Source organism: Phlebotomus papatasi, chromosome 1, assembly GCF_024763615.1.
Source record: "Phlebotomus papatasi isolate M1 chromosome 1, Ppap_2.1, whole genome shotgun sequence".
Lineage (NCBI taxonomy): Eukaryota > Metazoa > Arthropoda > Insecta > Diptera > Psychodidae > Phlebotomus > Phlebotomus papatasi.
The window spans coordinates 99399722-99409414 of NC_077222.1; the positions used below are offsets into that span (position 1 = coordinate 99399722).

The 9693-nt window shown below is 35.1% G+C and overlaps 2 protein-coding genes across 2 annotated transcripts; one reads left to right on the forward strand and one right to left on the reverse strand.

The window, feature by feature from the left end:
- The first annotated feature begins 5 nt into the window (after positions 1-5).
- On the forward strand, positions 6-782 carry LOC129810027 (N-alpha-acetyltransferase 20). Its single transcript, XM_055860256.1, has 3 exons — positions 6-231; positions 291-405; positions 468-782. The coding sequence occupies exons 1-3, from the start codon at positions 103-105 to the stop codon at positions 746-748; spliced, it is 525 nt and encodes a 174-aa protein (XP_055716231.1). The 5' UTR covers positions 6-102; the 3' UTR covers positions 749-782.
- On the reverse strand, positions 764-7226 carry LOC129810018 (phenylalanine--tRNA ligase beta subunit). Its single transcript, XM_055860245.1, has 5 exons — positions 7036-7226; positions 6916-6971; positions 6701-6858; positions 5659-6643; positions 764-1317 (listed from the first exon to the last, which is right to left on the reverse strand). The coding sequence occupies exons 1-5, from the start codon at positions 7091-7093 to the stop codon at positions 802-804; spliced, it is 1773 nt and encodes a 590-aa protein (XP_055716220.1). The 5' UTR covers positions 7094-7226; the 3' UTR covers positions 764-801.
- Between the last annotated feature and the right edge of the window lie 2467 nt (positions 7227-9693).

The window sequence follows — 9693 nt, forward strand, 5'->3', positions numbered from 1 at the left end:
CGCATGGTGGCGCTCAAAGCGCAATTTTGATACTTTTTCGCCGGAAATTCTGGTGCTTTTTGACGGATTGCAACGGGCTTTTTCACGGGGGAGTTTCTGAGAATGTCAGTACTCAGGCCATTCACCTGCAATGATATGTTCCATTTCAACAATGTGAACCTCGATCACTTGACCGAAACCTACGGATTATCCTTCTACATGCAATATCTTTCCCAATGGCCGGAATTTTTCGTGAGTAACCTCAAATAAAACTCAATTTCCCTCTATTTTTACCCTCCCTCCCCCCACAGGAAGTTGTAGAGTCACCCCTTGGGGAAATTATGGGATACATCATGGGAAAATCCGAAGGACATCTTGAAAACTGGCATGGTCACGTAACTGCCCTCACTGTCTCCACGGATTATCGTGAGTTTCCCTCCAAAATCCCCCAAATATACCCCACCACTCCCCATTTACCAATCTTCCAGGCCGCCTGGGACTCGCAGCCACCCTCATGAAGTTTCTAGAAGACGTATCCAACAAGAAAATGGCTTTTTTCGTAGACCTATTCGTCCGGGTGAGCAATAAAATTGCCATCAACATGTACTCCAATCTCGGCTACATCATCTACCGAACAGTCCTGGACTACTACTCAGGAGATCCCGACGAAGATGCCTTCGATATGAGAAAATCCCTCGCTCGAGATGAATACAAGAAAGCAATGATCCCACTCTCCCATCCAGTTGTACGATCCGATGAGGTTGAATAAAAAAAACTACCCTAATTGAAGCTCAAAATCTTTTATTCTCTGACCACAAATTCCTAGACGAAAGGCTCAATGGTGAACTCCATCAAGGAGCAGGGATTGGTGAGCTCAAAAGCTTGCAGAACAGCCGGATGGAGCACTCCAATTGTTCCAATCCGGGAGCCTCTGTAGAGGATTGCTGCGCATCTTCCCGGAAAGAAAGATGCATCATCAGTAGCCTCAAGGCAGTAGCCGGCATTTCCCTTCCAGGGAACTTCCAGCAGTTGCATCACTCTGTCCAGGAGCCCATGAACCACTTCGAATCCTGCATTCCTGTTGCAGTTCACCGCACAGATTCGACGCTCATTGCGAGCATTAACCTCAGCTTCCTCGTCGGCCAGGATCACATCTGAAATCTCGAAGAGTTTCATCGGCAGAGGCATCTTCTTGTTCGCCGCCAGAGTCTTGAGCAGTCCGGGAATCAGAGTTGTTCGCCCTACTTGGAATTCCAGGGTCTTTGGATTGGAGATGTGAACCGCTGGGATGAGCTCAATCTTCTTGCCCAGCTTCGTTGATATGTCATCCCTGGAGCACTGAAAATGGAGATTTTATTTTTAAATTTAAAAATAATTTGTAAAAATAATTAAACAAATTTGTAAATTTCAACAAATCGGGGAAAAAAGTTAGTTTCGTTTTATTTAAAAATTAAAGTTTGTATTTTTTGAGGTTATGCTGAACAGGTTATATATTTTGTAAAATTTGAGGTTAACCCTTTATGGACGATTGGAACACCGGTGTCCCATAAAGAAAATAATTTTTCCTGACTACCTAAAGTTATTTTTTTTTCTTATGTTTGTACGTAATTGCAAAGTAGAAGGTTGAAGGAATCTAGGATATTTTTTGCAAGTCTCCACCTATCTGTTTAGTAAATTATTAAGCTAAAAATAACGAATTTTTAAAGTCTCATAATGAAAATTAATTTTAATTACTTTTTATACTTGCAATTTTTTTTAAACAAAACCCTTTTGGCAATAAAAACTACAATACTCAAACATAATATTTTTCATTAAAGTGAAAATTATCATTCATTGGTATTGTCAGAAAAATTACTTAAATTTTTAGGCTATTTTTGTCCCTATCGCTCATAGATATAAAAAAATACACCGAATCAGATTCTCTTGGATTTTCTAAGGTTAGATGTAAGACCTGTAACTGATTTTGTATATCAGTTTCATTTTTATTGCTGATTTTTAGTCCGCGAAAACTGTCTCGTCGTTAAAGGGCTAAGCACGATTATAGCCTCTTCTCATATTGAAAAAAGTACTTCAATTTCAATGCGATCTCATCTAACAAAAATTAAACATTAAAAACCCTCTAGCGCATAATTTTCTTATTTATATTTAGCTAAAAAACCAAAAAGCAGTATCTGATAAGGAGCATAACGTTTTGCACGATACAAAACTTAAAAATTCTCCGAACTTCAGCAATTAATTCGCAAGCTTGTCTTTTTGATAGACAAATACAGTTCCCGCTTTCTAATCCAGATCGGCGTAATCCGGAGGAGTTTTCGACATTCTGAGGTTATGGACGTTTAAATAATTTTGAGGTTATGTATACATGTGTGTTCAGCAATGAAAATGAATTATCTTGTGAAGTTTTTGCTTAATAAAAGAAGTATAATATCATAGAATTCTCTAATTATGCCTTTTTAATCTTCTTTAAAACTTTTATTCTAATTCTATTAAAAAATTTAAAAAAAAAATCTATTTGAAACGGACATGTGTCATTTTGTTTTCCAATCATTCGAATAAAACAAATATAGGCACTGTAGAATAATTTTAAATATTTTTCTCTAATTAAGTGTTTTTGTATCAAATCATTTATGTTTTTGAGGTTAGAATTTAATACAATAAAAATGTAAAGGATTTTTTTAATTGTGTGGTTTGCTTTATGTCTATATTGCAAAAAATGCTCTACATAACGCATAAAATATACACTTTCCATTTTCGAGGTTACGCTTGGCATAACCTAAAAATACTCCAAAAACATAATAGACAGAAAAGAACAAGAGGCACAATCTTCAATTTTTGGATTAATTTGTCCACTTGATGAATAACTAAATGGAATTGAATTTTATAAATTCAGGTAAAAAGTTTTTGCATTTTATATTAAAATACATATTTTCTAACCTCACAAAATTAAAGTACAACAGCGAAGTTGGCGAATAAGACCAAATTTCAAATTATTTAAATGTTATTATTAGTAAGAAGATAAATTAATGAAAGAATATACAAATTCAATAATTTTGGATAATAAAATTAAAGTTTCAAAAGATTTTTTTAATTGACAAATATAGAGTTTTTTTGCAAATTCTTAGATACTTATTCCTTAAACTGTTTAAATGTAAAATATTGCGAAACTTAGAATATTTAAAGAAAATAGAATATTGCGAAAATTTTGATGAATAATTTTCTGTCTAAAATTTTTACTAAACTGAAGCTACGATTTTTTTTATGAACCTAACCACAAAGTTAACATTTATTCTTAATATCTATTTTCAATTTCCTTATATACTAAATCCATTAAACGCACATTAGAGTCACTAATTTGCATAAAAATACCCAGGGAACACCAAATGCTGACCGATTTCAATTAAGCTGAAAGCACAATTTCGCATGAATTTTCCTAACCTTAAAATGATACGCGCGAGGCAACGCCATTTTCATTTATTTGGTTAGCACTTTTTGTTCGAGAACTGCTAACCGGTCAGCATATATTTGCTGATCGATTCAGAAAAAAAATTGCTTTAGTGTTTGTACTGTTTTTGATAAGCAGGATTATCCTTTCAGGTTATGTAAATGATAAATTTTTATCAAAGTCCTAATTTTTCAAGCCGTTTTAACCGGGTACAATCAGAGATCAGGGATAATTAAAGAACTTTGAATTCTCTTAAACCCGACTCCAATTTCTTAGCCCAATGTATGGATGTTATTTAGAATTTAGAGGTTATGTTTGGTTTATATCACTAAAATGCATATTCTAGAGAAAAATCAGAAGTGCTGATGTTTAAATGCAATTTTAAATATGTTTTGAACATTTCAGAGATAAATAACAAAAGATCGGTTATTTTGTTTATTGAGCAGTCTGAAAAACAAATTTTAACTAAACTTATAACCTCAAATTCATGATAAATCTTCACCTGGATAGCTTTAAAACAGGAGTTTTCTTTCAATCAAAATTATTTCATTAGAGAAGTTATATGACATGCCATTCAAACTAAACAAACTAAATTGATGGGTCGTTTTCGAAATAAAAATAATATACTCTGTGTTCTTTGGTGAAGAATTGGATTCTTTTTCAATAAAAACTGAGATTCCTAAGTTAACCCAATTTTTTTTTTAATATAACATCATTACAAAATATAAGAAAACATTCATTCATCGCTTCGCAACTGGAAACATTTTGTAAAGAGTTTTTTTTTCTTGTGCAGAATCTCTAAAAAATGTTGGGTATTGTTTGGTTAAAACAACGTTAACAAACCTAGGGCAAGACTTCATAAATTTTTTTTTTAATAATTGTATTATTTAAAAAAAAAACTGAGAAGACATTGAATAATTGTCGAGAAAAATTATTTATTATTTTTTTTAAGTTTCTTTTATTGGTGACAGGCCACCACTTCGAAAAATTTTAGGTTATGTTTAGTCTAACCTCAAAAGCTCAGACACAAATTTTTTGATGTATTGTTGAGAAAATTTCTATCATAATAACTACGACGAAAAGCTAATTAAAAGTCTCTACAGAGTAGCACGATTGTGTGTCAAAAACTTTGATATAACGAAAGTAACTCACTAAATCATTCTGGACAAAGTGCATGTTTCGTAAAAAAAAAACGTTTTGAATACAGTAGACTCTCTCTCAATCGGGAATGGGGCAAAATGTCATCCGGTTTAGCGATAGAATTGAGCGTCAAAGCCTTTGTAAATTCCACAAAAAGCGCTAAATTATAAAGAATCACGATAAAATAGGAAGAACTATAGCAAATTTGAGCGAATTAGCTGCATAATTAAACGTGAAAATTGTCAACAAAATTTGTCGCCCGATTGAAAAAGAGCCGATTGAGTGAGAGTCTACTGTACATAAATCGCTAGTGTTTGGCAGCTGTCACCCGGATATCGAAGTGCCGGATCGGAGGGAGCTGCAGTGTAAATTCGACGGGATGTCAAATTTTCCGTTCGCCATTTTGAGCAAAAATTTTGCATGATAGAAAACTGGGTAACCAACCCCAGCAAAGCAAAATTGTTACGAAAACTCGCAAAGAACCTCGGATAGGACGGACTTTACAGCAACGCGAGAGGCCCGGTCCTTTAAAGGCACGTTGCATGCAGCAACCTTTCCAAAATAACCTATTTGGGCATGAATTCGAAAAATTTTAGGTTATGTTGAGTCTAACCTCAAATAACCAAACATGACGGAAATTTCTTAATTTAACCGCGTTGAGTAAATATCTTTCAAGAACAGCCACAATAAAAACACAGAGTTTTTTCATAATTTGACATAAAAGATAACCTCACATTCCAGAGAAACGCTCTTTTAGGTACGCTGTGGCCGTTCGCTATTTTTTTTATTGCTGGAAAAAATTCCAAGGTTTTCAAGTTTTCATTTTTTTTTTTTTGAGTTTTATTGAGTTTTCATGAAATTTGAACCGGTTTAAATCGGTTATAGATTCATAAATTCTAAAAAATAAATAGCAGCGCATTTGTAAATTCAACAAATTGAAAATTGTGATTTTAACAAATTAAATTTGTTAACCCGGTGAATAAATTTCTCTCTGTGAAAAACTAACGATTTTCCCAGACTGCATTGACGCGCTTTGTTGCGGTCCTTGACCCCTGTTCCCGTCCCCTAAAAAACTTCTTGAAAACGAAATGACTCACCAGAGAGAATGTGAGAGCTTCTGTGAATCCTGCCTGAGCCACCTGCTCCCTCAGCTGCTCCGTGAGTTTGTTCAGCGGATACTGGCGTCCGATGTGCGTTGTGGCCGGCATGGACTTCCGGATGTTGTTGTAGCCGTAAGCAATGGCAACATCCTCGTAAATGTCGCAAGCGTGGATGATATCATGCCTTGTCGGAGGAATCTCCACGACTAGTTCATCCCCATCCTGGCCTACAGTCGTGTTGAGATACATCTTGTTCAGTAGCTGGGCAGTTTCATCAGAACTCTTGGTGATTCCCACGTAAGCATTGGCTTTCCTGGCGGAGATTTTTTCCGTTCGGTAGGCGAGTTCCGGATATCTCACGGTCGTCCCATCGCTTCCCACCACTTCACAATATTCCACCGTGAATTGCTCCTGGCAGTGGCTCGAGAACATGCACACGAGCGTGTCCAGGACCACCTTGGCCTTGGTCAGATCCGTGGCTGTGCATTCGATGAAGACGTTCTTCGTGTTCAGAGAAATCTTCGAATGGTCGCCGTTGATGATCGGCGGAAGAGACAGAACCACTCCATTGGCATCGTAAATCACCGGATACACCGGGGAGTCCCGGATAATCGGCAAATACTGCTTCAGCTGGGCATGAGTCGCGTAGAACTCCATCAATTCCCCTCCTGTCATCTCCTTTTCCTGATTCAGGGGACGGAATTTTATTTCCGCAGGAGGCTTTGCATCATAGACAAAAGGACCTTGGAGAGTGTCCAGATCGTGAGTCCCAATAGCCACCAGGGAGCGCTTCCGGCAAATGTTCTGATGTAACTTGTCCTGGAGATCAATGAAGGAATTGTAGGAGTCTGCTGTAAAAGTGATGTTCCTCAAAACAGCAGCCACAGCAAAGGGTCTAATCAGCCCGGTTGAAGGTGTCAGCGTGAGAGTCTGTGGTCCTCCAGAAACAGGATCAACAATCCGGAAACGAGGTTGCTTGCGCCTGTTACCAATTCTCTGTTAATTCACCCATTTTTCACAAATTTCAAAGCACACTCACTTATCCTGGAACACCAAAAGAGCCGACACAAGTCCCTCCAGGCACAGCAGGTCATACCGATTGGCCGGAATGTCTATCCGGTAGATAACTTCCTCAGAAGCATTATCCAGCGAAACATTCTCTCCCTGCTCCTTTGTTAGCATTTGCTTCTCACTCGTCTGAAAAAACACTCAATCATTACTTCCTTCTTCATTTAAATACAATCCCAAACTCACCACTTCATCCAGTTCCAGGCCAAAAGCAAAACACAGAGTCTGGAACTCATCATCAGCTGAAAAAATTGGGTTATTTATATTAAACGGGCTTCTCATTGAATTCTACAAGAAAATACTCACTGTACGTTTGCCCCAGGGATGCAAAGAGTAAGTCGCGTTTGATTCCAATGGTCGGCATGGTCAGGGAATAATTCTATCGGCAATCAGCCTGAAAAACAGCCACGCTGCACACGGGAAAGATTTTTCTGCAATTTTCTGATGAAAGAGAACCTCAAAATACAAAAAGCACGAACAACAACCTCAATATTGTCTCGGCTATAGCGATTGGCCGAGCCTGGCCAAAGTCAATAGCAAAGACAATTCGACCCAAATTTGAAACTTTTGGGTCATTTTGGAATTTCGAAAAATGCAGTAAGAAAAAACTGGTCTAAAGCTCTAATTTGAAACTTAACGATTTTGTGAAAAAATCAAACCCGATCAAACTTAGTAAAAATTAAATGATTAAATAATCTTATTAAGATTAAAATAGCTGTAAATAATTAAATGGAAGTATTTTCAACAAGAAGTGAATTTTCAGTTTCTTTTTTTTGTTTTGCATCACTTTCATGAAAACTAGAAGGTTCATAAAATAATTGCATAATAAAGATTTTATTTATTTAATTTGAAATTTTGATCGAAAAAGCCAATTTACATCAAATTTTGTCGTTTTTAAATTTTCATATTTATCTTGCGCTTTTTTGCAAAAATTCGTGGAAAATGATAAAATATTCATTTAACAAAATATAAAAGTCAGTTAAAAAGTGAATATTCACTTATTTTTCTTTCAAAACTCTAGTTTTTATAGGCTGTAAACATTTATAAATTATAGCAATTGAATGAAAAACGCAAAATTAATTTATAAGGGGGGTATTTTTACATAAAATATTTCATAGCATTAAATAAAATAATTTATTTAATTTTTTACTAAAATAGATAACACAAAGTTTATAAATATTTTTCATGGAAATTAACTTAAGTAGGGGAGACTGGGGCAAATTTGTCAAAACGAAATTTCAATATTCACTATTTTCTAAAATAAAAGAGACTGAGGCTTAAAATTTTTATTAGATAGCCTTGATGAACCTTCCTAAACTTACAACGTTTAAAGGGATTCAAGGAATTATTATGTAAAATAAAAAAAAAATAATGAAATTTTGAGCCCTATTTTTAGAATATTTGGCTTACTTAACAATACTGATTAGCTCAATTTAAGCATATTTCTCGTTAAGATAGAGAAAAATTATCTTCGACAAAGTTGTAGAGGAATAAATTTCCTATAAAAATATGCCTATTTGATATTTTTAACGTTTGCGAGAGTAAAACGTTACAAATTATCCGAAGATACAAAATTTGCCCCAGAAATTTTGAGAATGTCCAGAAAATCGATTTTTAGAAAATGATTCGAAAATCACATTTCTTTCGAGATAGAGGAAAATAGTCTTCTGCAATGTTGTAGAGCAGTAAATTTCCTATAAGAATATGCTCATTATAAAACGTTTAAGTTTTTTCAGAGCCCGTGAAAGAATTAAATATGCGTTTTGACAAGTTTTACCCCAGTCTCCCCTATTTATTATTTTCTTCAGGATTTTTAACTTTTAGCATAAGTTAAGAGGTGAATAGCTATGGCTCTTAAAGAGAAGCGTGAGCGGCGATCGACAAAATAGTGCTGATTTGATCCTAAAAATCATCAAATTAACACTATTTTGCTAAAAAAAAAAAAATGGAAAATCGTCACAATTTTTACAAAAAATAGGTAGATCGACATTTAAATGAATTATGAACAGCACAGTTATCAGTTATCCACCCCTTGGCATTAGTAGTTGTAGTTCTTAGCTCAGATATTTTATAAAATATATAGTGCTTGTATTGTCTTATTATCTTTTATTTATCTTTTACTTCTCAAATGTTTGTTTTTGCCTTAATAATTTTTCAAAAAAAATGTAGTACTAATGTTCTGCTTTTATCATTGTTTTTAGAATGTCAATACATTTTGAAAATAATTATCTTATTATTTTTCTGTTACTGCTTGAATCCACAGATAGAGCAGTATATGATCCCACGATTTTTTTCACTCCCTAAATTTTCAACCCACCCTCTAGGTTAGGACCACTTTTCTCTACATATCTTCGCGTTTCAGAAGATTTCTGAAACATGGATGTCACACTGTTTGTCTGTCTGTCTATTTGTCGCCAGCTCTAGAGGCTAAACGATAAGAGATAGCGACTTGGGACCTTCAGGGGCCCTTCGATATGGCGACCCAAGGATCGTTGATATGCCTTCGTTTTCCCACACTCCTCCCTTTCCAAAAACCATACTTTGAGATTGCTCGAAAACGCTTTATGCGATTTTTTTTCATTGTATTATAAAAGTTGCCAAACCGTACATTTAATCCTTATACGAAAATACCGTTGAATCATTCCTAATGATGGTTTTTCAAGGTCAAAGGTTAAAAAGGCTCTAGAGATAGCGTATTTTTCAACCGAATGGTATTATGTTAGGGCTCTTTAGAAAAATCTTGGACTTCTGGACAAGACTGAACCAGTTTCAATATATGTTATAAAACTGTAATGAACCGTAATGAACAGTATGAACAGCTTATGAACAGTAACGAACCGGCTCCATAACCGATAATTGATTGTTATCAGAAATTCAATTATATTACTCCTAAAAAGTATTTTGGAAAATGTTTTGAGTGATTTATAAATCTTGTCAAATCGTTTGTGAACCGGTAATGATCCG

What these genes read in the sequence shown, in the direction of transcription:
- LOC129810027 (XM_055860256.1), top strand. Translation starts at nt 103, where the DNA reads ATGTCAGTACTCAGGCCATTCACCTGCAATGATATGTTCCATTTCAAC. An exon ending in CCCAATGGCCGGAATTTTTC is followed by an intron (nt 232 to 290) that starts GTGAGTAACCTC and finishes CTCCCCCCACAG; the next exon opens with GAAGTTGTAGAGTCACCCCT. An exon ending in CACTGTCTCCACGGATTATC is followed by an intron (nt 406 to 467) that starts GTGAGTTTCCCT and finishes CCAATCTTCCAG; the next exon opens with GCCGCCTGGGACTCGCAGCC.
- LOC129810018 (XM_055860245.1), bottom strand. Translation starts at nt 7,093, where the DNA reads ATGCCGACCATTGGAATCAAACGCGACTTACTCTTTGCATCCCTGGGG. An exon ending in ATCCCTGGGGCAAACGTACA is followed by an intron (nt 6,972 to 7,035) that starts GTGAGTATTTTC and finishes CAATTTTTTCAG; the next exon opens with CTGATGATGAGTTCCAGACT. An exon ending in CTTTTGGTGTTCCAGGATAA is followed by an intron (nt 6,644 to 6,700) that starts GTGAGTGTGCTT and finishes AATTGGTAACAG; the next exon opens with GCGCAAGCAACCTCGTTTCC.